Source organism: Oxyura jamaicensis, chromosome 19 (genome assembly GCF_011077185.1).
Source record: "Oxyura jamaicensis isolate SHBP4307 breed ruddy duck chromosome 19, BPBGC_Ojam_1.0, whole genome shotgun sequence".
NCBI lineage: Eukaryota > Metazoa > Chordata > Aves > Anseriformes > Anatidae > Oxyura > Oxyura jamaicensis.
This window is the reverse complement of record NC_048911.1, coordinates 7,305,229-7,333,125: the sequence shown is the minus strand read 5'-3', so window position 1 is coordinate 7,333,125 and position 27,897 is coordinate 7,305,229. Positions and strand designations below refer to the sequence as shown.

Here is a 27,897-nt window from a genome sequence, read left to right as displayed (position 1 = left end):
AAGGTGTGTCTAAAGGCAAGAGCTTTCTCTGATACTTGCCCTTCTGTGGAGTTTGTACAAGTCATTCACGTGCACATGAATGTGTGTTATGTGCTAAGAAACAACTCAAACTTTCATAGATGAGCTTATTTAAAGAGAAAGCTACTGTCTTTTCGTCCAAACTCCTGTGCCCTGCAGCTAACACTTCATAAAGAGCTAGTTGTGAAGAATAAAATATGTTTTTATTTGCTTTAAAAGATGGGCTCTGCTTTTATTAAAGACTTGCTCCAGGGTGCATATCATGTGGTGATAACTGCTTTTGTCTTCTGCTCTAAGTAACAAACAATATTATTCTTAAGAAAAAAGAAATCTCAACATTCTATCAAACTAAGACCATCCTGCACACCCAGCATATATCACGGGATGAACTGTTGCCTGTAACTGCCTTCTACAGCTCAGTTACAGGCAGAGCCCGAGGTCTAACTCAACTGTATACAAACACCAGCAAGAGCTTTATGAGCACAGCAATGGCCGTACAATAACTGGAGAAATTATTATGCCTGTTCAGCAGTGGAAAATCACTCCGTGAAGAAATCACACGTTCTCAAGCAGTCAAAGCTTGCTTTGTAAAATTCAGTTAAACTGCTGTAAATTAGAAAGAGCAGGGCCCTAAACTGCAGTTTGGTCAAGGCCACACAGAAATATTCATTTGGTTTTACAGAAATGACCAACAAGAAAATGCTCATGACAACATGCCGCCTACAGAAGCCTACAGAAAAGTGTTCCCTACATGTAAAAAGCAGCAGACTGAATACATATTTTGTGAAGTGACATTGCTTACTGAATGTCTATAAGAAAACGATGGAACTGCTCTCTAGAGAAAAGTAAAAATGTACCTGGTAGCCCTCTGTCTTCTTCTGGCACCATTTCAACAGAGCGTTCCTCTTCGAACCACCGTACTCCCGGGCAAGGGCTGCCAACGGGTCCTTTCTCTCCACACTAATCCAAGGGGGCGTAAGGAAGAAGAAGACAAATTATGTTCAAAAACTCTTTTTTTTTTTTTTTTCCTTCCAGTGTGTAAATAATATTCATATGACATAGCAAGTACAGAACCTGAATGGAAACCAAACTGTAATAGCTTTCCGGGCACACCTTCTATCTAAAGAACCTGTACCAACAAATCTGGTGGAGACCAGAGGAAAATGATGTGTCTGGCTTTCTCCTAGACCTCAAAACTTTTAGTTTTTAACTCGCCATTACATGCAAAGCTACAGTAAGATAATGATGGGATTTTGGCATACAACGGAGTGACTCCTGAAAACTTGCTATCCTCGTTTTGTCACAATTGTTCATCTTACAGATAATTGTGGTTATTATAGCCTGAATTCTGATGTTTGGATCTGGTGTAGTTTACACAGCCTGGTAATTCAGAATTGGATAGAGTAGCCAGCAGACTTTCTACTGGAGACAAGAAACCACTGGATTGAAACGTTCATCTTGGTGCCAGGTAATGCTGTCAATCTTTCCAATGTGCTGTTTTTCCCAGGAAACTTAGCTGGTACCTGAGTTTGCTTTGGGGTTTCAAGCTGCTGGAGGCTGAGGTAAGCATTCTGCTGCTGAAGGCCATAGGGGGTTTGCTCAGGGATTCCAGGGAGGGGCTTTTACGGAGGTAATGGTCTGGTTTCAGCTCATCATTTCTCCCCTTCAGAAGGTCTGTGGGAATTAAAAAAAAAAAAAAAAAAAAAAAAAGAAGCTGTCAGTTTGCAGTCTGAGGAATTCGATTAATCACTGTCCTACCACCCAGCACACAATATGTAGCCTGTTGTTTTGATTCTAAACAAATGTACTCATTTGTTCATTAAACACACATGGGGCTAGGAAACCTTGAGCAGATTAGAGGTGATCATAACAAGGAATGGCTTTGATGATTTCAACAATACAGACTGCCTGGTTTCCTGTGATTGATACTCCTGCTGGGGGGTAGGGGCCTCAGGTGAATGAGGGGAAATACCAAAATCCACAGACTTAAAGGTTCAAAAGCTGACCACCAGATATCTTCACCAGAAGACTGACCAGCCCTAGCATAATAATTTCTTTTCCTGCCACGAGTATTCATGTAACAAGACGACCCCTTGTCTTCTGAATGCAACCCAGCAGTAAAAGGCATTTATCATCACATGATGCTTGGCATCCTATCTAACATGATTTTGGGAAGTTCCAGTATGGTCATAGCAGATGCATCTGTATTATTATGACATTTATTAAGTATTTTTAAATATTACATATTGGTTTTATGATATATATTTGTGTGTGTGTATATTTAAAAAATCAACAAAATTAGTAGCCATGGAAGCCAATGTTGATAAATTTTGAACAGAAGCCAGAGATCATAGAAATCAAATTATCTCTCCATGCACATCAATTACGACTGAGAGTGATGAATAACAGAGCTGTCCATTTTTTCTCTCTGGACAGACTGTCAACAAGCCAGGATCTATGAGCAGCACATTATGAGGTATCAGAAATTAATTGAATGCAGAACATTTAACTTTGTCTTTCTTTTCAGCTACTTCCCTACGTTAATTATTAAATAATGTCAGATCTCCTAAACGTATGAATTCCTTATTATCTCAGCTCCAGCAAAGGATAGTAGCAGTGAAACAGTCTTAAATTTCTTTTCAGCTGGGTCTATCAGCAGTTGCGAGACAAGCACATCCTTCCAAATGGAGCGTGGTAACCATAGGCATGCAGCTGCCCTTGCTTTGGCTCCTGGAAGTCATTAGACTAACAGCATGTATAGCTGCTGAGAGCTATAGGCAATCCTGCACCTTCTTCCCACAGCAGAGTTCCTATCTATCTATCTATTTGATGGAAAAGGACAGAATCCAGTCCTGGGAGACTGTATTATTCCAAGAAACCTAGCTGTTGGCAGAGCTTTGTTGTGTTTCTGTACACCTTGCTCAGCCAGCATCATCCTTCCCTTCACTCTTCCGCCCTTTCTTCACGTACATCATAAATTTGTAACAAGAAATAGCACGCAGAGTAATGCTTTAAAATACCACATACTAGAAAACGCAGAACAGAAACCCTAGACTTCATTTACCTCCCTGAAAAGGGAGGCCCTCTCTTCCCAACCAGCTGAGCTTATTTAGAAGTAACTCCACACGTCTGTCCGTGTATGAATATCAGGATATATTACCCCTCTGTTATTTAGAGGCAATACAGAAAATCTGCTTTTATGCCTTTTGGTGGTTTTCCACTGTACGGTCCACATGCATATGCCTTCTAACTCCTCTTTAGGTTGAGTTGATGGAGAACTGCCAACTGTTTCTCCCAATTACCTCAAATTTAAATAGCCACGCCAGTCAGACAGGCATCCAATGAATGATTCTTGATGTTTTAAACTTAGGAATACTTTGTTTAGAGAAACAGATATACAACAAAGGGCATATCAATAGGTAGAATCCAAACATCATGAAGAGGAATGTAGGTTTCTCACTAGCCTGTAAGGGTGGCAAAAAAGCACGCTGTTAAATTGTCATTAACATAATTGGACTTGGCTAATGGCATGGTGTAATTAGGAAGTGCTGTGCCAATCATTCAGGATGCATTCACGTGTGGTACAAGAAATAGAAGGATAAGGAAGGCTCCCAGACAGGAATAAAAGCTATTGGAAGTACTGGGCTATATAGCTGCAAGGAAAGGAGGGTGAAGACAAGGGTATATTAGGAGCCATTTGGAAAAAGAAATGAGATAATAATGATTAAGGAAAATCACATCCTGCTGGCACAATCTGTTTGCACTATTTAAAGAAACTTTTTGGCTACTGACGTGAATTATACAGTAGTGCCAAAGTGGTGCAAGTAACAGTATCCAGCCTTGTACCTTGAGTCTCTCTTGCATGAGTAATGTACTTCCTCTGACTTATTTCTGGTTCCCAGACACTCCAGGACAGAACCAGTAAACCTATGATTCTAACTGAAAAGATCATGGTCAAAAACCAGATCTCTGTGAAGTAATCTGCTCTCCTCTGCAATAATATAACATTTGGGTCAGATTAAGGACATCACAGAACCCTGCTATGATATTAGTCAGATGGAATCAGCCAGAAGATTATCATTATGGAGACTACTTCACTCTGAATTTCCTTGGGGATATTTTTTAATTCAGTCTTGTTTGCACAGGACTTGGATCAACTGCCTTCTAGGAGTATTTAGATTGGAACCAGAGCTATTACAACTTTATAGTGAGTAAGCATTTGCTATGGATTACTGGAACTAAATCAAACCCAGGTACAGCGTGAAGTGGTAGATGCAGGAACTCTTTAGATAAGTGACCATAAATTTTTACCATACAATGGCTAATAAAATATCTGTTGATTTAAACAGATTTTCATGGAACAATTGTCTATGGGTAATAACAGCAATTATCCACAGCCTGAACTGGGATACTTACTATTAGGGAACAGCATTATACTACAGCTGACAGATTACTTCACCATACAGTAAATTGGTAGAGACTAAAATGGTTTTATGTTCTGTTTAGGATCAGAGTACGCTCTGCTGCAAGACATTTTCTGGAAATCAGTTGACACACATAAGGAAACTGTCTGTTCCACTAATAACTTCTGTTTGCTTATCATTTACTCTTGCAGGAGAAACTGGTAGCACAGACAAGATTAATGGTTATTTATGTTGCCATCCACCTTATAAACTGTTTTACTGTTCCGATCCAGTATCTCTTCACTTTTGAATCCTGGAAGGGGCATCTCAGCAGATTATCTGAAGAGTTTAAAAGGTAGGCAGGTTCTAATTTATCTCCTGTGCTAACAAACTATTGCAGAAACTGCCTGCAGTTTCATTGAGGCCTGACTACATGAATATAATACTTCATCTGTCCTTAAAAATTCAATAATCTATTGGTACTAGCTTTGATTCCAATGCAATAACTACATTCAGGACAAAATAAGCAAAATAAAGGGCCCTAGAGAAAAGGGAAACAAACACTGGTAGAAAAGAATATTAAATGACAAGAGAACAAAAGCAAAGTGTGAAAGAAAAACAAATGCCTCTCTTGAGAACTTACAAAACAAACTGCTTCAAGCCCAAATATGACTGCGCCTAAAACAGTTGCATCTGTATCTGAAATGTTTCATGTATTTTAAATGAAGCCCAATTTAAAAACAAACAGGCCCCCAGAAGACAGTGCCTTGGGTTTATTCCAGATACATATACGTTGAACAAAATTCAGTCCTTTTCAGCTCCACAGCATGGATTAAAGAGGTGCCATGGATATTTTGAAATAAAGACGGCAAGTTTGTGTTGGCAAACCATATTGTATCAGCTTTTTTTTTTTTTTAATTTTCTAAGGCTACGATCAAGATGGAAACATGACAAAATTAAAAGCTCTCTAAAACAGACACTAAAGACACTTCTCCATGTTTCGTTTGACCATATGTGAAGAGGAAAAATGGCCCAGAGAGACCAACATTTAACAGTAAGATTTTGCTGGTAAAAAGAGGCAGCATTTCTACATTTACTGCAATTTACCTGCAAGAGGAAGGTCTGAAAGTTCTGCGTGCTTGGCAACTCCTTTGCTGGCTGGCTTTGTGTTGTTATAAACAGAATGTCTCTGTGAAACAGATGTACAAAAGGATTAAAAATACTAGACATCATGCTTAAACAGGCAGGCAAAAAGAGATGTTTCTGCTATTTCAAGATCACAAAGCAGGTTGAGGAATACAGGAAGCTTTCTACAAGGTATCAGCTTGCACCCAGAGCTGGATAAATGGTGGTGAAAAATAAAAGGACAAAGGGCCAATATTTTTAGGTGGTGAGAGATCAGTTCGTCAATTATTTCACATTCTTATTTGCATGTTTTTCTCTTGCCAAACGTAATCTAGTGTGAGTGTCTCCAACCCAAAGTAAGAATGTCTGTTCCTAACTGTGTCTCTGTCCACAGCACCCTGGATTATGAGCCAGGATTCTCAGCTCCAGTTTCCAGCATTAATACCCACCCATGCATTCATAGAAGCTCTCAGACCTCTGTTTATTCTGTTAAATGACTTAGGAAGTACTATATTCCACAACAGTTATGCTACATGAGGGGAAAAATCAAACAAACCATAAGAGTTCTTCAGTCAGCACTGTATGAACTCAGTGGATAACATACATCTTTGAAAATTATTACCCCTTGTCAATTCACATGCCTAACTTAGGCTGATGTTTCTCATAACTCACTACCAATAATCGAAACCTATTTTCTGGTTAACAGCGATTAAAGTTCAGAATTGTATTCCAAAGAGTTCATATCCGTCCACTGAAACCTCTAAACTGAGGACAAATGCAAACTCACTTTGATCCTTTTTGTTAGTACTATAGCATTTGATGTCTCACAGCAAATAAACAGATGAGTTTCCTTTTCCCCTTGTCAACATATGTATGTTGGCATGCTGAAGCAGTGTCATGCAAACACTGCATCTACCCATTGTAAAACTGCGATGATGGAAAGTGTTCCTTTCACCTGCATGGGGGAAACAGCAGCTGCGGGGGCTGTCCTCACTGGAATTCCACTGAGAGGGCTCCTGGGGACCTTGTGAACTGAGATGTTTTGTCCAGTGCTACCTGTAAGAGAAAAAACATGGAAACAATTGCATTTCAAAACCAACAATCTTCCTCTCATCAGAACAGTGAACCAACGATGTAGTGACATTCCATAGACAGTACTCCTGCACCAAGCACTGACAGAAAATTTGCACTACGCAGTTATATCACAAAATGACAAAAATTACCTATTCACTACTTGAAAAAAATACACTGTACCTGAACATCCTAAGTCAAATGATTTTATCAGCGACTTCACAGTGGCTGCAGATTCTGGCGGCGTGGGAGATGCTCTGCTAATGCAGACTCCTTGCCAGCGGTTGCTTGTATCTGCCTCTATAGATTCCACCTCTTCGGCTGTCAGCCTGCAAAGCAGAAAGCAGATCAAAGTCAGTGGCAACAGGAAGTGCAAGCAGAGATTAAAGGTCTTTATATGTAACAAGGCAAATCCAACGATGCACATCTTTAATTGTAATGCCCAGAACATGTACCCACTATTATAATGTTCGTGCTCCTGTTTCGGAGTGCCTAGCAGATATTAAAATCATCGAGTCTTAAATTCTTTCGTGTTGTTAACCACATCATCTCCATTCCCCATCCTGTCACAGGATGGAAGGTTATCACGGAATAAAAAGGAGTTTCATGAGACTTGGGAGTAATCACTAATAATCATCTAAGATGGGCCTTCAACACAGCACTAGGGCCAAGGGCCTAACGAGGTCCTCAGGATCTAACGAGGAAAATAACCAAACAGAAAAATGTTATTTTACACCCTGTGTTTTTAATTGGTGTGACCACTGCTGGCGTAATTGTTAGCAGTTAAAATACCATAATTGAAAGTAAAATAATTAGCTGGACAGGGTTCAGCTAAGAGCCATGAAAATTAAACCAGAAAACTTGCTTCATAATGAAAAATACTGAAACTCAACTCTTACAGCTTATCAACAAGGACGTCTGCTGAACAAGTAAACCCTCAATCACAATCCATAAACAGTTATATAGGGATAAAACTTAGAAGTGCTTCATCCTAACAGACAAAGGAACACCAAAATTCAATGGCTGGAATGAAGATAGACAAACTGAAAAGAGAAATAAGGCTCATGTTTTAACATGGGTCATTAAGCTGCTCCATCGACAGGAAATTTTAAAGTCAAGATTAGGTGCTGGACTTGCAAGGAATTAGTACAGGAAAGCCCACATTTGTGTTAAACAGCAAATGTAATCATGTAGTATAACCATCGCTTCTAGTCATGCATTTGATGGATCTGGCTGAAATTGCACTGACACTGTACTTACCCAGTAGGTCTCAGGTGGACTTCGAGTCAATTACCTAGCTTTACTTTAGGAAAGCTGCAATTAGATAAAGTCTAGTGGTGTAAAAAGAGAGTCTTTACCACATTGTTTTCCCAATCTCCTAGCTGCTTAATAAACGCATGCTGATCTACAGGATTTGAAGCTTCTGCACCTTCCCCTTCTCTGAAGTAGGGTAGGCACCAAAAGCTTCATGTCCAAAAAAAATAAAACACAAAAAAATAGAAAATATTTCATAAGACATCTGGAAGACTCCATCAGGAAAGTGCCTGTGAGACTGAAGAATTTCTGTTCAGCTAAAAATATAAGTCGGAGCCCTTTTTCTTTCCTTTTTGGCATCACAGTGTACAAAATGCAAGGGCTAAAGGGTGTCAATGAATACGAAAATAAGAGTGACTCACGCTTCTATTTCTGGCAGGGCTTAAGGAGGTGCTGTCTTTAAGCAGACATTTCTTTGCTAATTCATTCAAGCTACTTGTGTGCCAGGGGGGCCTGCAGAGGCAGATGGCTATAGAAAAAGCCATTTCAGTTCCATTCTCCATTTAATCCAATAAGGAGGAAAGGCAGACTGGATAAGATCCACTGAGCTCTGAGGGAGCCAGTGTTTTGCTGGCTAATTTTAAGCTCAACCCTTCACTTTTTCTGTCATGGCTTCATAAGACATCAGCAACAAATCAACAGGTGATAGTGTCTGCACTCCATTTGTAAGACAACACACAAGCTGAAGGAGCCCTGCTCCTAATGAAATACAGAGAAAGGACAGATTTCTGCCTCGGGACACCAAGCCACCCAACACAACCCATTGCATTTTCAAGAATTATAGAGTTCTGTCTGTCTAACCAGGCAAAGAGCAAAAAGCACAAGGTTTGTGGGACATTATCATAGTAGGAAAGGAACGGTCAACGCCTGTAGGCCACAAATGATGGGTCAGTAACTCTGAGCAAAGCTCACACCTCACAGACTAGTCTAGCCTCTCATTGCAAAAGGATGCAAACAAGTTAAAGTTAGTGTAACTGGACCAGCCTGTGTGCCATGCCACAGACAAGTCCACTGAGAAATGACATGCCACTATTCCGTCACTGTACAGATTAATTATGAAAGTTCAAGCACGGGAGCTGCTACTGGGTCCAATCCTGTTAGAATGCTTCTTGTAGCCTTAAGTCTGTATATTTGTAATAGCCTCCTAATGCACCCTGAAACAACCTCCTGGATCAAACACCATCACAGCAGAAAACAGAGGCCTCTCACACTGCAAACGCTGGCACGAAAGCAGGTAGAATACTGCTGAGACCTACTTGCTTCATCTAATACCACAGAGAACAGCCAACAAACAATAAAAAATTGTGAAACCTGGTGAGTACTTTCCATTTTTTAAGAGAAAAGTCTGTAAAAGGGGATGTACCTTTGTGTACATACATGGGTTTCTTGATAGAGAAGCAGAACTGAACTAGCAGTAAGAAGCTGTGGAGGACACTGTAGGAGAACATGAGTTACAAAGATTAATGTTGAGCCCTACCTTCAAACCAAAAATGGCTCCTTGTGCACACACTTCATTTAGCTTAGCATAATTTAGGCCAGCCAAGAAGACTGACTAAGCCCTGCTACAAAGAGGATGGAGTTAAGAAACGTCATCTACTGCTGTATGCCTTCCTTGAAACAAGGATGAATGGTTTACATAGAAAAAAGTTGCAAGCGCAGCTGGCTCAAGTGGAGCAGCTCCAGGAGGAAGCGGAGCACTTCAGGCACAAAGGAATTCTAATGTGCAGAGCCCTTTTCACAAAACCACTGCTTAGCTTCATTCACTGGCGAGAGAAGTAGATGCAGCGAGCTCTTCTCTAAAGGCAAGAGTTAGTCTGCTTGTGGACCATAACACGGTACAAGTCTTTCTGTGCTTAACGTATAGATTTTGGCAACAGCAGCCTTCATGGGTTTGAAAGTTTAACTGCTCTGATCTCTCCATTACAAGTGGCTTAGGACAAGAGAACCACATTTCAGAAATAATTGCTCTGCAATCTAGTCTTTGACACAGTTCCTGTCGTTGTGAATCCTTCTGAACTCCAAGGGACACAGAGACACACAGCTGCTGATACACAGAACAGAAGAGATGCCAAGAGTAGGCAGCAGACAATTCCGGACACAAACATTTATTTGGCACTTCAATATATATATTTCTTAAACATAAAAACCGACATTCAACAGCTGCCAGCACAGTAAAGAAAGGCAACACAAGTGTGCATATATGCATACACTCCAGTAGCATGGCACATAGGTGAAGGCCGTGCCAGAGCCAGGACATGCCGCAGAATTCTTTAGCTCAGCCTGCTCTGAGATCAGGCCCCTGCTGGGTCTTCGCATCCAGGAGAAAACGGCAGGAAACCCACATCCAAAATATGAAGTTCCAGTCCTGGAACAAACTGACCATCTTCTGGCACAGATGGTAACTTCTCAGTTTCTTGTTGGTATCCAACGAAAGCTTTCTCCAGGTGTCTCCAGTAGCAAAACTGAATTGAAGTAAGTTCTCCCTGATTGTATACTTCACCTGAGTTGGTTCACTGACAATAAGGGCACGAGAAAGACACCTTCTGAGAGGATATCAATTAGGAGCTTGATATATTCATTGTTTTTTCTTCTATATCTATCCATCTGCAATTCTCAGCCAGGACAAACCTCACACAGGACATATACTGTGAAAGTCAGAGCAGGATATGCTCCTTGAGCATCACACTGCTTCCTAACACACACTGAGTGAGACATGCCACCAAGTGGCGAGTGCATTGTCAATGCAGTATTAAAAGCCCCAAACAAACGAAATAGCTGGTACCAATTCAACAGCTTAATGTTTCTATTCATTTTTTCTGCTGGATTTCAGTAACCTAATTTCCATGAGCAACTCACCCAGCTGCAAAGGTGGGAATCACTTGAGTTCGTGTGTATGTATACGTACAGATCTGTACGCATGTGTATTTAGACACACAGATCTGTGGATATAGTATTATATGGAGAACACAATGTGCATTTTTACAAATTAGACATACACACTCAGTTTTATTTTTAAGCTTAAAATGGCACATCTGAACTGTTCCAGGAGAAAATACCCCCATCCCTCCAAAAGGACTGTAAATTATTTCAGTCCCCCAAATCTCTGTGATTACGAATAGTTGGTTTGAAGCTAATTCAGAACGTTTTTGGCCTCATGGAGTCTTCTGACGATAGAAGCCTTCTGAAACAAAGAAACAGGCTCTTGCCCATTGGGAGAAGGTGGACCAGAGCAGCATTCACACTTGACTTTTGAGTGTGTGTGTGGAGATATACTTGACTTTTGCAGGGCAATAAAAAACTGGAGCTGCTTTTCTCCATTTGAAACTTCCCTTTTTCAGCTGCAAGTTGAAGGCATGTCCTGAAGTGTCTCACAGGCCTGGCTACGCATCCATCCAGGGCTGTGTTAGCTGGTAGAGTTCAGGCACCTACAGAGATACAGACAACAGCAGGGGACGTTATAAGAAGCAATACAATGCCCTTTCTAGTTAATCATCCATCCCACCATCACTAAATAAAGGGGAAAGGGGAAAATGCTGGTGATGGCAAAAAGCCCATCTCTTAAAGGAGTGCCTTAACACTCCACCACACCAGCTTAGCTTTGGGACACTAAGAGCAACCAGCAATAAAAACAAACCAATGTTGCTCAGATTGGAAGGGATTAAGTTCTCAGAGCCAAGGAACCAATTTCAAAGGACGGAGATGGTAGCATTCCTGGCTTTCCTTGCCTATAATCATTTAGGACTATTCAGTCAAAATGGGCACATGAACCTACTCAGGTAATTAGAAACATGCTACCTCAGCGTTTGTTTCAGGGTCCTTGCACCAAAGAGGCTGGAACAATCTCCATTTGGTACCAAAAATTCTGAGGAGCACCTAACTAGAGCAAACAAACGATACTTCAAGGGCCCTGCTGCGACATTCTACTTTGCTTACTTTAAGTGACAGCAGAATGAACTATCGAACCTCCGTAAGACAGAACAGCTGCAAAACACAGGCACAAATGAGCAGCACATCAGCACATACAGACTGACAGCAGGTTTTAATACACATAGAGTACAAGCTTATTTCCAGGAGAAAAAGCATGTAACACTGCCATGCTGCGGCATTTGAGACTTTAGGAGGAAGAACAGAAGCAAATTAGTGGGGTACATCACCATTTTCACTTTACACCTTTTTTTTTTGAGGACTTGGTTAGGTTTTTCTTTATTCTAGGAGTGGCTCATTTAATTAGATATAATTTCTTTGTCTTCTGAATGCTGCTCCCAGCCCAGCTATCTTCCCTCCATGCTCCTGGTTCAATGCATATAATATTATAATGCCAAAATAATTTTGAGAACTTGGGAGGGAAAGAATCAAAGGAAGACCTTGAAACTTTCACTGCTGCTGAACACTGTATTGCTAGAAAGGCTTGGAAACACATGTGTATGAAGCCAAAAAAGGGACATGTGAAATTTGGGTGCATTCATCAATAACTTGGTGTTAGAAACCCATTGGTTTTACCAGCAATGGAGTATCTGATCCTAGAATAGCTGCAAAAAGTGAGTTTATTTCTAAGGCGAGTTTTTCTGAAAAGATGAGATTTGCTGCAGGATCGATAATAGGATAATTCAGGTTGCAAGGGACCTCAGGAGGTCACCCAGTCCAACTGGCTGCTCAAAGCAGGGTCACCTATAAGACCAGACCAAGTTACTCAGGGTCTTTTCCAGTCCGGTCCTGAAAACCTCCAAAGATGGAGACTACATTATCTCTATTTCCACCATGCCTGAGAAAACAGTTATGCAACAGTGGATTGTAAGCTTTTACACTTTACTGAATAGAAACAGCATTAATTAGAATGTAAAGTATCATAGAAGACTGAAACATGGGTTAATTAATTTGTAGGTTTTAATCGGTACTAACTAGGGACAAGTGAACTCTTTTCCTTATTCCATTTGTTTGATGTCCAACCTCCCCCCCAACATTCTTAGTCATAGAATTAGACATTTAATCTGTGTTAAAGATGCCTTTGGGAGGCTCTTACCTTCATTCAGATGAACTCTGATGACCTCATCAGGAATTTTTTCTGCAAGTTCTTTGGCTCTTCCTGAACCAAAAATGACTTTTTGTCTGATTAGAAGAATGTAATGGTGAAATCAAACTTGGAGGCAGGAATTCAGGCAGCCACAGGCAAACATTAAAATGGCAGGATGTTGTAGGAGATAAATTGGCTTCAAGATCAATTTACGAGGTGGAGTCTACTGACCCTCAAGAGACAGATGAGGTTTTGCCAAAAAAAAACTTTGAGTAGCAAACTATTTGGAAGGTACATTTTCCGATCAGAACTTAAAAATAAGACAGGAAACACTCACTAGGGACTCTCAGACATTCAGCTGAATGCACAGCTGCTCAACATTAACAAATATGAGGGATACTTTACAGACTGCGTTAAGGTATCATGCTACAAACTGTTTCCACCAGTGCTGAGCATGCATTTAAAGTCACCAAAGGCACCAGAATCTACTGCTGATTTTGAGCAGCAGCATTTGTGAACACTGACTAAAAGCAATGATGAGAATATCCCCAGAACTTTCTGGGTAGAAGTTGAGGTGCTGGGAAGACAGCAACCTCGGGAATGCAAAAGTAATAGCATAGAAGTATAGAACTGGCTCTCAGCAGTAGCTTTGGCAACTTCAAGATTTTGTTTTATAGGTCAGTACAGCTATAAAATTTCACTGCTTTGCTGTCGGTTGTTTAGGCAATGACTTACATAGACTTCATTATTTTCTCCACACCACTCAGTACTGAAACTTTGCCTTAGTACTCTCTGCACATACGCTGTGATCGATACTCAGTCAAATTTGTTGTACCAAAATTGACAGATGCAAAATTTGGTCTCATTACCTGCCTCTGATAGAGAACATATATTGTCCACTGCAGACAGTACGACTGGCTCCACGACCAACATAACACTCACAGAAAGCTACACAGACTATCAACACGACACAAAAGACACACATATATCTCTCTATATGTATGAGAAAGAGTGAGACACAAATGTTAGAAGTGACTTAGATACATTTCTGAATGCCTCCCTCTGAAACTATGTATGTGCGGATTCCTGTGGTCTAATTTCAAAAGCGACATGTTCAGCTCAGGCTTCTTATGCCAAAGGACTGACAATGCAGGCATGTTCCTTATACGTAAGATAAATATCCCAGTTGACCAATTAGCGGGTCATCTTCCACTCAGTTGAAATATTATTATATACATCTTCAGATTAAAAAATGAAAGAATAAAGAGGGAAACTACAAGTAAATGATTCCTGCCCTTATATATATATATATGGATTAACATATAAACTGGGAAAAGTGGTTATATACCTCACACCACTGCTCTAAACAAGGGAAATTTCATTAAGAACAAATTAAGAATGAAAACGGAGCCCAGAATTTAAGCACTGGCTACTAATCATTTTGCCTTAATACATAATGCATAACAGCGTTTCTTTGCATCCACTGGGGACTCCGATAATGAACCTGGAACTTAATCGCATTCTTTTCTTTTTCAGGAAAAAAGAAAAAACTAATTTGTTCTTTCTCTCCATCAGTTCTGAGCTACATGCTTCCACATAGAAGCCATCCCATCTTTGTACTTCCATCTACTGTCCAGCTGCCGTGGAAACTTCTGAATGGAAAACAGTGAGAAAATACAAGCAACATTAAGCTGGACACTTACTCCACCTGAAATAAACAAGTGTTTGCTGTTTTCCCATGGCTATTCTAACAGAAGCCATGGATCTTCCATGAGAGACATTAACTGGATAAATCCAGAGAAGCAAAGCTAATTTGGCATGTTTTTGGTAAATGGTATTACTGTTTATGTTATTTTGTCTTTCTTCATTCCCCCTGTATAAATTTTTGTCCCTGAAGCTCTGGTTCTGCTTGTGCAAATGCAATAAGAGTAGAGCATTGCCTTCATTATAAGTTGTAGTTCCTCCTTCTAATACATCTTTTGTTTTCCATCTTTTATTATTTAGTGCTTCAATGGTAGTATGACTTCTGAAATAAAAGGTCACACATAAAACATCCTGCACTGAATAAAAGCCACATTGTAAGGCAGCTGTACTGATTCCAAATTCAATTGTGTAAGTCACTTGTTCTTACCACGCTCCCCCAGAGGCTCACCACGCCAGGGTATAGCTCAACAGTTTGCATTTACTGCTCCCCCCCCAGCCACAGACTACAGCCACTGAATTTCAAGTGGGTCCACTGCATGACAAATCATTTCTGGGATAAATGTTAACCCAGGCCACAGGGCAGAGCATTTAATCACACAACAGGTTTTGACTTAAGGACAGGAGATCCTAGTGCTTGCACTGATCACTCAGTCAGCATGAATCAGACTTGCAGACCTGCAGAACAAATGTCCGGCTAGTCCTCATTTTAGTTTGAAAGAAATTCTCTTCTGGATGTCCCATAAGTAGCCAAAGAAGCTTTTTACAGATGGTTTAATACAGCTGTGCAGAGTTATGAAAGCAATAAAACACAGTGGAATACAGTAGTGAGAACAAAGCTATGAGAAGATATTAGCAATTGCTATTACTTAATATTTGCTCATTAAAACCTTCATGGCCTACGTGATAGAACTGGATCATCAAAAAGAAAAAAGAACAGAGACATCTTTGAATAAAAGACCACAAAACCTGTCAGAAGAGTTAAAAACGGACAACATGCACATCCAAGCCAATGAGTAGTTATTGACAAAGCACTGTTTGCATGCACATTAGCAGTCACAGAGATCAAATCTTGGCTTTTGTAAGTAACCAACCTGTTGTTGCCCTTCACTTCATCCAGCTCCTTTTGCAGTCTAGCACTCTTCTCCTCTTCCTCCTGAAGCTTCCTCTTCACCACACGGAGCTCCTGCTGGGCTTCACACTTAATATCATTGGCTACGACCACTGCAGTTTGCAGATCAGCTTGAAAACGCCTCCACTCTTCTGTATCTTCCTAGGAAAAACAATTGCAACCCCAAACTGTTTGCTGTAAAAACGCACTTACTTGAGAACTTTGTTACCAATCTCTCTCTCAGTGATCGTAAGCGACCAGGATTTCACCACAGTTTCAAGATGCTGAGGTCAAACTAAGCACTTGCCTATTTACAGTTCTGAGTAGATTGAAAAAGAAAAAACTGATGCTTAGCTCTCCATTCCAATACAAGAAGTGCAGTCAAGGTTCTTCCTATAGCTATCGATCATTCAGACTTGCGATACTACTACGAGCACTGTTGCTGAAAAGAGCTCACTGCTACTGATGAAGCAGGAATAGATGTTCCAAAGCAGCAGAAGTTCATAGGTACAAAAAGCAAAAGTAATTTGCAAAGGATCTATTATAGTTCCCATCATAGGCAAAGAATCAGCTATAAGCAAAGAGGATAGAGAATGAAAAGACGTAGAACCTTCTACAATTGTTCTAAAAAAAATGCAATGCCTAACTGAAAACTAGCATTACAATAAAAGCTCAGCCTAGCTTTGTCACGGTGTCTGAGCCTTACCTTCATTTGCTTAGTCAGAGCCTTCAGCTGCCTCTCTATATCTTGTTTTTGTTCCTCCAGCTTCATTGTTTTACCTAAAAACAGTAAAACAGGAAAAGATTATTAAACACAAGGACAATGTGAAAAGTGAAAACGAGAGGGCAAAGCAGCCCGTTTGGTTTTGCCTCTAGTAATGCCACTAACAGATGTAATGGTAATTAAGATACTCTGACAGTGGATCAGGAATGGAATCAGCAACAGATTTACTCAAACACCTCTAAAATGGTTCATTATTTTGAGGCATTTTACCAGACTTTTAAATTTAGAGAACTGCATGTGCAGGATCACTTGGTCTGTACACCACAACCCACCTCCCCCATGAAGCACTCAGTGTAACACTGGTAAGAGTAATGAGCAACTCAGTCCACGAGGTGGCAGCTCCCCTCCCACACTGCAGCTGCAAACTCCACTTCCCAGCTGTTCCTAGCAATTTTACCTAAAGGCTCTTTAAAAGGCCAGTAATTCTAGTTCTCAAAGGCCGATAGATCCATCATTCGCTAAAGAATGAGTTTTGGAGACCGGCTGTAATTTTCTTCCTGTAGCACTAACTGCTAAAATGGTGACTTGTGTGTGAGAACAGGAAGGACCAAAACAAATCTCTCTGAAGTGAGGCTCTTGTCACACACCTCAAGTCACACTTTCTCCTCCCGGTTCTGGCCACAACTAAGCCTCCAGAATAAGTTCATTTAAATCATTTTTTTTCAGCTCCACCTACTTTCTAGGTCACTGATGAGCTGGTTGTTGTGAAGTTTGATAGCACGATGTTGTTCCACCTGGTCCTCCAACTCGAAAATGGTCTCCTTCAGGTTTTTGATATCTGCTTCGTTCTCTGATGTTTTTTCCTGCAACTTCTGGCTGGTTCTGCTCAGTTGCTCAGCCTGCCGGTCACACACCTCCTTCAGCTGACCACACTCATTCTCAGCCTGGAAATGCGGAAAGAAAGCTGCAAGGCTGCCTTTTATTTCTTAGGAGATACTGCTCAGATTTTACTGATTACTAAGAGAATTGAACCTCTGTTCTGTGCGTTGTAGGAACTGAGTTTCAATGCTAACAAGACAGTTTCAGGAAACATACACGAGTTACAAATGTCCTTTCCTGGTCATAGATAACAAAAGAAGATGCTAGGAAAATAATTAAGTTTTCTATACAATTACCATCAATTCCAAACCAGTCTGTGCAGGTAATAAACATAGGAACAATATTCCTGGAAAGCTCCAGATCTCTTCCCATTTTGCATCGTGAGAATGAAATGGCTGCCTTAGGGCCAAGATGGTAAGCAGTTTGGCCACGTTAACAACTTTGCTGCTTTTACCATGCGCGTTTCTGATGGATTGTGAAAACACATGTAGGAGAGCTAGCTACTGCAGATAAGTACACTTTCTGGATATAGGACATCTGGAATTACTGAAGGGGGAACTGCTGCACTTCAGTTTGTTGGCTCAGGCCTACCTACAGATCAGTGCTTTCAGGGCTGGGGGAGATCCCTGCGTATGACCAAGCTACGGAAAAGCAAGGTGTAGGCTGCCAATTCAGTGAGTAGCACTGGCACAGGCTGACTCGAGGGCAGCCTTACAGAAGCCTGTGGTCTTGTTTGGGTGTCATAAATAGCCAATGATTCAAAACAGCTTAATTCGAGGGAAAGGAAGAGTAAAAAGGAGGAAATCTGTGGTTTCAAAACCAAGCAATAAAAGTTTGGTGCAGAGTCTGAGCACTCAGCAGTTTTTCATTTATTCTTCATACGCTGCAGCTCCAGCAAGCACTCCAAAACATTAGGGAACTTCCTCTACGAACTCCATTTGCTGCGGTCACCTATCTAAACTGAAAAGACACCTGGATTTTCTAAATCGCTCAAATCACAGAGGTGAGTTTTGGCAACGCTCTCTTCCTCTGCAGCTAGCCAATTCTCCAGCTCTTCCCATCATCCTTTCCCGGACAGGAAGGGCTGCACACACTGCATATCGGCATTAATCGCTGCCTGGCACTGTTATTAATGCCTGTCCTGTGACACCCCACATTGCAGCTCTCTTCTGAGCACCCAAGATCAGACAGCAAACAGAACCAAGAATTGACCTAAGCTTGCTTGGAGCAACTCTACAAACCACCAAATGAGGGAGAAAAAAACTGTTCTAAAAATATATAATTTTTGGCCATTATTTTACCTATCCCAAAAGAGTACTTTTCGGTTTTGTAAAAATACTTCAGTTTCACCAAAATTATCTCACCTGCAGCTTGACTGTACATCGAAAGTCAAGTCACTGTAAATACCGACTTCCCTAAGCATGTTTGCGTGTTCTTGGACCCAGCGGCATCTATAGTTCACTACTAACTAATCTGTCCTTCATGATTTATCAAAGATTTATTATTTGCTGATAAATACTTACGTCCGTCTTTACCTAGATTACGAAGTGATTTTCATTAATCTTTGTCTGCATAATATCAAAGTAAATTTTTATTAACTTGTTCTCTTGCTGCAGTTCTGAGAAATACCTTTCTCCTTGCCAAAATGGTAAATTCTGCAGAGAACACTAGCGAAAATAAATTCTGAACTTATAAGCGCAGCTTTGCTACCAGTTATTCCTGGAAAAACACACACATATAGCAGAAGAAGCAAAAAATATCACATGGCCCCAGCTCCCACTCGAATGAATGCAGTTGAAATCATGGATATTTATAATCAATTGCTGAATAGCAATCCATAGACCAACAATTATTTATTTGTGGGGAGACGGATAAATTCTATTTTACAACTGCTACTGCTTTACCTTAGATAGCAGCCCCTGAACATGCTTCAGTTCACTGTTAGCCTTCAGCAGCTCTTGCTTAAGCTCGGTACAAGATGCTTCCAACTGATCCTTTTCTGCATGGGCTACCTTCAGCATCTCTTGCACCTCCGAGGTGTCAGTGGTGCATCCCATTGCATTGATTTCGGCAGCCTTTTGTTTCTCGCTCTCTAACTGGGTTTTTAGAGACCCATTCTCAATTTTTAGACCTTCCAATGCAATTTTACAGTCCTCCAGAGTTTTTGTCACTGCGCTGTTGCTCTGCTGCTCCACTTCTAGTAGTTTAAGCAGCTTCTCATTTTCACCTCTCAGGCCTTTAATCACCTGCTGGGCATCTTGATGCTCCCTTTCTAAGCTTCTTAGGCTGCTGGTTAACTGTTGCTGAATGTTAAGCAATTTCTCTCTTTCAAATTGTGCTTTTTCCAGAACTTCTGCACACTTCTGTTCCAGTTCAAGGACTTTCCCCTCCTGAGCTCTGCTTTCTTCATTCTTGGAGCGCTCTTGGAGGAGAGTCACTAGCTTTTCGTTTTCTTGACTCAGCTGTTCTGCTCTGTCTCTATGTTGATGAAAGGAAGTCTCCAAGAGAGCTTTCTCTTCCACTAGCTTCTCATTTTCTGCTGTCAGCTCCTGCACCATTTGTTGTTGATCTGACAGCTCCTGCAGAGTGGCTTGTAGTTCTTCTGCTGTGCTATGGTGATTCTCCTCCATTTTCTGTATTCTCTCTGTAAGAGATGCAACAGAAAGGTCGCTAATATTGTTTGGAGAACTTCCTGTAGTGGAGCATTTGGAACCTTTGACATGGTTGCTGTTGGAGGATGTTGGCCTGGAAGGTATATCTGCTATATGTTCAAAATCTGACGCGTCAGGTGACAAGGAAGCTTTAGTGACATCGCTGCTGGAAGAGCCTGAATTGCGCAGTGCGCCCCCATTCACGCGCTGCCTGTGCTCATCCGTTCCATTTCTCGATACATTTTTTGATGGGCTTCCAAAACTGGATTCTTGAGTAGTTGGGGTTGGGAGGCTGCTGTCACCTCCACTGCTTGTTGTTGTGTCTGAGAGAGGAGAGTTCTCTAGATAAAGCAATTTCTCTTTCAAAACACGATTTTCTTCTCCCAGGCTGGCAAGCTCTTTTTGAAAAGTCCTGTTTTTTTCCTGAAGGGTCCTTATTAGTGGGTCTATGTCAACAGGCGACGATGGTTCTAAATTTTGGTCTGAAGGTTCAGGGTTAAGTGACCCTTTCTCTTTGCATTTCTTCAGTTCGCAACGGAGCCTGGTAATTTCAGAATCTTTTGTCTTTGCTTCTGCCAGGAGTTCTTTAACCTGAGATTCCAAAACAGCCTTGTCACCAGTTTCACTCTCCTGCTTGGACTTGCTAGTGGGACGCACATGTTTGGTAGGAGTCGGCGTACCAGAAGAAGTGGGGCTGGGCTGAGTTTTCCTAGTGTTGGCCTGACCACGCAGTACAGCTCTCTCTCGCGATACAGATGATGATATTTCCCGGGGTGCTGGAATCCCTGTGCGCTTTGCAGCTGAGACCGCTCCTTGAAGAGAAAAGAGATGAGGCAAACTGAGTGAGCTCCTAAAAGAAAACACGTCACAGGACAACAACACTAGAGCCTAGAGCAGGCTTGGAAAAAAACACCTGAATGTTTGAATAGGTTTAGTCATGACTGAGTGCGTGGATTCACGTTTCACAAAGGCTCGTATTATTTTGCATTTCCTCCTCTCCCACCCCCTGCAAAGGGACACAGTCTGCTGAACTCCTTCCCAGTGTTACGTTATTAATGTGCAGATGCTGCAATACACAAACTGCAACCTCCCATAGTGGGATATTAACTACCTGAAAATCAAAAAATTCTTTATGCTGCCTTGTGAAATGCTGAATTTACACCTATAAATTTCTGGGGGGAAATTCAATAACTTGAGAAAAAGATACAGTCTTCAATTGTAACATGTATTTATTTTTTTTAAACCACATGAGAATTTTAACATACGGGAGACCAGTATTTGCATTATGCTCAATTGATGCAGAATAGAATCATAAAAAAGGCTTGAAATACTTATCCTGTCTGCAGATTCAATGAAATGGAGCCTCAAATACAAAACTGTCTCCCCTGGCACTTTGAACACTAAGACAATTGTATTGCTGCAGCTCGCACTGAGATGGACAGAAGATTTTTCGTGTTATAAATCCCATCCTCCATTACGGCGGAGGAACAATAGGGAGTTAGAAAATTGATGCTCTTCCTTTTTCATTTTATTTATTATTATTTTTTAATCCTCACGGCAAAGCATTACGTGATTACAAGGGAAAATTCTGAGTAGCTGATCTTCATTTTTCAAGTCTTTTGGAAGATGAAACCACGGGTACTGACGAAACAATAACCACCATCCTAACCATGGAACTATTAACAAAGCAGTTACAGAAGAGAAGCACATTCAGATTTCTGCTTTCGGAAATTTACTCAAAAGGGAAAGCCCTCAAGTACAGAATAAAGTTTTGGAATATGGTACAAAGAAGAGATTTTGTCTGATGTAGCCACACAAACAGGATGCACGAGTCAGTTAAGCAAACAAAGTGCTACTCATCCAGTGTTTGGAGTAAAAACAAGTTCCAGAAGCACTCTGGGGGTAAATCCTAGAATCAGCCACCTCTCTCCAAGTCTGGAAGGCTCTCTTTGCTGATATACACAGGCAAAATTTGCAGAAAATCAGATGTCTGCTAAGACCAAAGGGGGAGCAGACTCCCTGCTGCCCAACTGTGTGCCTACGGCCTTACACAGCCAGGCAACTTCAGAAGCATCCCAAAATGTTTTTCACACAGTGGGGGGATCTCAGTCCAGTTCTGCGGCCGTCCGTAACGCAGGGTACTGATGGGTTAATGTTAACAACACCCCCTTTGCTCAGCATCTCTTTTGAAGGCTGCACGAGGTTTATAAAACCCACACAAACAGGAGCCCCTCCTCCTCTCCCCCAAACAAACACACTCCGCAGCAGGCACAATAAACACCCAGGGACAAAGAGCAGCTGAAGAAAAGCCCCCTGAACACAGAGGCGCTGTGCTGGGAGGAGAGCACAGAAAGGGCTCTGTGATGGCAGGGGCACGATAAGGCCAGAGACAAAGGATCCAGTGTTTACGGGAAGAGATAGCAGGGACAGGCTGGCCGGAGAGCGAGCAGCCCACACAGTTTCACGTTGTCATCTACATCTGGAGGCGCCACTGTATCAAGGCAGCACTGGGCTCCCCAGTGAAAAGTGCAAGGCACGCAGGGCTGGGAGCGTTTCCACTGCAGCTCAAATGGTTGCTGGTGCAGCTCCGGACCTGAGAACTCATTTCTCTTGTCACATCCAAAGGCTCTGGGCTCACCACTCATCCCGTTTCTTAACCTGGCACCTGTAAGCTGTACTCACTCAGCTCAGCAGACGATCAAAGCTCTTGGTGTTGACACAGCTAACACTGTAGGACGAAGGACAGGAGGGAACTGCATGGACTGATGCGATGTGTCGTTCCAGCAGTACAGCTCAGCACAGCTCCTTCCTGCTCAGAGGGAAAAGGTTCACGTGGGGATTCCCAGGGGTGCACGACAGAGAGCTAGGGCATGTGGCCATTGAAAATGCAGCAATATCAGAGTCCTGAGTGGAGGAGCAGTACTCACACGAGCTATAACCAACCACACTACAGGCTTAAGATGTAAAATATGCATCACACACGGCCATAGGTGTTCTACAAGGGAGCCCAAGGTGTGCTTTTAAAGCCTTCTGCTACGCCCTGGACTTTTATTCAATCTGAAAGGGTTTTCTACTGTCATAATGAAATCCCATGACAAAGCAAGTGCCCCAAATAACTCATCTGTTTTTTTGCACTGCTGAAACTAACGCAAGGCCATGACTGTCATCTGGTCAGCACATGACAGGGCAGCGTTGGATAAGCAGTGGGTAGTGTTGACTGGGCAGTATCACACACAGCACAACAGAGAAGGACGCTGCTACACGCTGGGACGAATTGCACGGCACTAAGAAAAACACTTTTTTTCTGAGAGAAACGAAACAGTTCTGGTAGCGATGCCAGTGTGCCTCTAACTGCCACCAGCTCACAATCACAACGTGATCCAGAGCAAATGAAGGTGTATACGTAAGGATAACCATCAAGCATATTTAACTGGGATTATCTGTACTTCACCGAGTTTACTCAATCTGCCCCCGTGTTTTGCGACTCCATACTCTGCTGAGTTGTTCTGTCGTAAATCACAACGCATTTGCAATCCATCGGGAACCATTAACCAACCTGTGTGGTTTTTCATGCTGTAGAAGTGTGTGTGTATTTTCCTCTCTCCGCCCTACACAGTGCCGTGGAGTACTAAAATGCCAAAGAGAATCCAGAAAAGCAATAGCTCTCAGCACATGTTGATCAGAAAGCACCAAAGCGAACATAGGCACTAATATAAAGTCTATTTTATGGATGGCTCCCGCTTGGAATGACCTTGAAATTGAGCAGCGTAGCAGTTATAAATGGAACCGGCAGCCCCACAGCCCGAGGCACCCACTCTGCGGGAGCTGAATTTCGGGCTGGACAGTCTCCTGGGTGACCTGATGAGCTCTGCACACCATTCTGGTTAAGGTCCAAGGGAGCCTCCAGACAGACGCACGTCTGCCAAGCTGCAGAACCCGATTTTGGGTTGATTTATGCTGTTTTTTCAAGTGGCTGGAATCACACGGAAATGCATTTTTGAGAAGGTGCTGGCTGTTTTGAGCCAGGAAGAGAAAAAATAGCCTGCCCTGCATCTCAAGGGCGACACTTGGGAAAAATAGCCAACCCCTTAAATATCTTCCCATTTGGTCAAAACAGTGCTATGGCACCTTGTTCCTGTTTTCACCATTCACCCTCCCTGCCCAGACTGTTAGCTTAACTATCCTCTTGACAAATTTGAGTACAACCTCCTACTCACTGTCCAAGCTCAGGGCGTCTCCTTCACTTCTGTCCAACAATACACTTGCAATTCCCTTTGCACCATATTTAAATTCCCATTCCCCCAGCGCTGCGCGCAGCTTGCCAATGGGCTCAGCTTGTGCTCCTCCACTTCAGGAGAACTGGGAATTATTCCTGAATAATCCACTGGGAGTTATTTCCTGAAAACCTGCTTTGCTCGAACTGAGGTCACCTCACCATCACGTTCCCAGGCGTAGTCCTTCGAGCTCCTTCATTTTCAGAGCCTGCCATGCTATTCAGGTGTAAGGGATTAAACCTCAGCGTTCACATAATACTTCTAACTTTCAAAATGCTTCAAAATCAACAACGATTTAATGCTCCAAGCCACGGATACAGGCAACTGTTAACTGCAGGTTACAGAACGGAGACCCACAGAGAAATACCTTACCCAAGGTCACGCAGTAAGTCAGCAAGGATTAGGACCCTGGAGCTCCTGGCTCACAGCCTGCTGTGCAGCTTTATTGTTTGCACTGCTTTCTGCCAGGGGATACTTGCTGCCTTCCAGCTGGTGTCAGAAACAAAGTGGGACTTCAGTGAGATAAAAGCCTCATGATGCTCTTCAGCCATTTTTGATCCCATTTGCAGCACAACTACATTGTATTTCGCAGAAGGATGGATCAGGACTGCTCTTTAGTTTTTCCACATAATGCCTCTGATCTATGTTTGATCTAAGCTCCCAACACCTGTTGCATCAGCTCCCAGAGGGGCAGCCACAAGCAGAAGAGAATGGACGATGGAATGGAAAAAAACACGTCCTAACCCCCAAAGTGGAACAGGTGGGACTGCTGTTCCAAAGTCCAGTCGTGGAGGTTGGCCCACGTAGTTACAGTCCTGGCAGAGCAGGGCAGGGTAGGTGGCAAACATTTCACCATCGTCACAGGGGTGGGCACAGGTGACACTTCGGAATGACGATCAGACAAGTCTCTCTGCCTTTTCACACAAGTGTCTCTGCCTTCACACCTCGTGTGCTCTGAGGTAACACATTAGCGCTGCCTCTTCAGTAAAGCGCTAGCCTTGAAGTTAAATTTATTTTACTTGACTCTTAAGTAGACTTAACAGTTCAAATACTCCAAGAGCAGAGGAAGAATCTCAGTTAGGAAGCGACTTCATCTGACCACAGAACCACCTTTCAGAATGTTCTGCATCGAATCTGTTTTTTAGACCTGGAGTCACTCCCCAACTATTTGCCTCTGGTCCATGTGTCATTTGTGTCCCACAACCTGCCCTTTTCTTAATCCTTCTCTCCATCAACATATTAATAACCCAAAGGTTAATACCATGGGCTTCAGCTCTTCCAGGGACAAACTAATATGGAATGTTCCATTTTAGAATTTCTTCCCAAATTTTAATTCTGGCAACTCTTAAGCTAAGAACAATAAAAGCACACTTTCTTCTCTAGCATGCTTAAAAATCCATGTTAATAAATCATTCTTTCAAAGTCTGAGTAGGCAGTGATTCTCCTGCACTTACAGTTCATCTGTGTAATTCAAGCATGCTGATCGCTGATTCATTTCAGAAAGCATTTCAGTCATGTAAGATTAAACCATGAAGACAGACGCATCTTGGGTGTGATTGCTTAAAACAATGGATACCTTACTTGAATTGCAAGGGCAGCATAACATGAAATAAAAGAAAACTATTCACAGCACTCCGCAATGTTAAAGTCATATGTTTCAAAACAGGCGAGTTTGCCTGCAGACAAGTTTGCACTCTCATGATCACCTGCTGCACTAGGACAGGCACATCTCTTTCATTCTAGCTCCCACATTTGCAACAAGCACATTATTTCACTGTCTTGTGTTTCCTTGCCATCCCTCCCACCTCAAAGTGGTTCTGAAGAGATAAAGACACAAAAGACGTCACAACAAGAAATTACAGGGTAATTCATAGCCTGCCTGCCAACAAAGACAACCATGCTTCTTCTGTTGTTCTGGCATTCTGCTCCCATGAGCCAAGATTTTTTTAGTACATTTTCCTACCCAAACATAACTCCCAGGTCTGAGATAGAGAGGTGATTAGCATCAACTGATCCTACCCAGGCTTTGCCAAGATCATGCTGAGAGTCCACAGCAGGCTGGTACCATAGAGTAATGGACAGGTAACACAGCCATGTGCTCGTTCCTGCCTGTATAAGGTCTTATTGCTATTTTAACCTAACTGGAGTTTCTTGTGCAAAACAAACCTGGGGCGCAGATGTACCCTAATCCCACTGAGTTTATGACACCTTGGGTAGGAAGTCAAAATGCAGATGTCTGTCACTTCACATGCTCTGTAGGTACATTTAAAATACCTTCACTGACCTGCAAGATTTGACAGTACCTGGGGGAGACCTGTCCTCTGCTGGAGAGGCAGGAAGAGCGCAACAGATAGCTGAAGACATCTGAAACGGCACTGAGCATTGACTTGAACTGTCAGATTTCACACCAGATTTACCAGCTGGTGTTACAAGACAGGTAATAGCAGCTTTTAGGTGCTGTTTTCAGAATTACTCCACTACCACTTAGGTGACTTCCAACCACACAATGAACGACGACTTAACACAATGCATTAACATGGGACGTCGTGACACCATCAATATGAAATTAGTGGCTGTCGAACCACAAAAGATAGCACTGGCTAGAAGCCACTGCACTCCGTTGACTCCCTGCTGTGAAGCAATACACATCGCAAGGAGCTGAGCCACATTTTCTGCAGCCTCATGAAAATTTTACTCTGAGTTGACAAGAACCTGATTAATCCAGGTGCTTAAAATTACTTTTCCAAAAGTGGCTGAGCCAATAACAGCTCAAACTTCAACTGAAAGCCCAGGTGAATTTGCAAATTACTTTCACCTTTCTTGCTCCAGCATTGCTCCTGTCTGTGACTGACACTGAGATTGATTAAGAGTGAACTAGGAATGTCTTTGGGGAAATGATGACTACACAGCACGAAAAGAACTGCTGTACATTTGACTCTTAAATACTTTTCTCATTAAAAGATTTCAGAGTTTTGCACAGGAATCTTGTGCAAAATGCCATATTTTCCCCTGCCTTTACATTACTTTGCTTGAAAAAAGTTAAAAACCAGCTTTCCTGCTAACCAGGTATCTTCCCATATCCTAATTAACAGGAAACACAGTTTCCATGAGAGAAACATTAACACATCTCACGGTGGCATGAGAGGCATAACTGCTAGAAAGGAGGGCAAATATAACAGCAATCCTCTACTGTTCTGGAGTGCTCTTTTTACAGAAATCCCCACTGAGACAAAATCCCTATATACGTTCTGCCATGTTATTTAATGTTCCTCTCCTTAAACCTCTGGGCATGCTAACAGCTAGACAGCTTGATAATGAATACTGAATGAAGGCATGTGACTCAATCAATTTAGGAGGAAGATCTGAATCAGTTTTAAGTGCTTCTTGGGGCTTAGAGCAGGACTGGATGCAGAAGGCCAGATTTTCAGAGAGCAAAATGTCAAAAACTTCTGGTCTGCCACCAGCCTAGGTAAAAGTCAGGATAAAGAAGGACGCTATTGTACGGCAACAAGCAATTACAGCTTGATCTGTTAGATCAAGGGAATTAGCTGAGTGGGTTACCTTGTCAGCATTTTCCAGTGACATTGCTAGACACTCCTTTGGATATTCCTCAGT

At 42.0% G+C, this 27,897-nt stretch overlaps 1 protein-coding gene across 8 annotated transcripts in view; it reads right to left on the bottom strand.

Moving 5' to 3' along the window:
• Positions 1–27,897, bottom strand: part of SPECC1 (sperm antigen with calponin homology and coiled-coil domains 1) — a 93,376-nt gene that overhangs the window by 21,726 nt on the left and 43,753 nt on the right. For 3 of the 8 annotated variants that reach the window (XM_035342950.1, XM_035342949.1, XM_035342951.1), the window contains 9 exons: positions 19,262–20,820; positions 17,215–17,422; positions 16,461–16,534; positions 15,738–15,916; positions 6,801–6,946; positions 6,502–6,602; positions 5,529–5,610; positions 1,542–1,692; positions 876–978 (listed from right to left, as the gene is read on the bottom strand). In XM_035342950.1, the coding sequence (XP_035198841.1) occupies positions 876–978; positions 1,542–1,692; positions 5,529–5,610; positions 6,502–6,602; positions 6,801–6,946; positions 15,738–15,916; positions 16,461–16,534; positions 17,215–17,422; positions 19,262–20,820 (2,603 nt within the window). Of the gene's footprint in view, positions 1–875; positions 979–1,541; positions 1,693–5,528; positions 5,611–6,501; positions 6,603–6,800; positions 6,947–10,020; positions 11,357–11,726; positions 11,805–11,850; positions 11,913–12,951; positions 13,038–15,737; positions 15,917–16,460; positions 16,535–17,214; positions 17,423–19,261; positions 20,821–27,897 lie in introns of those variants that run through there. The other 5 variants (XM_035342952.1, XM_035342956.1, XM_035342955.1 and 2 more) reach the window with 5 other exon arrangements.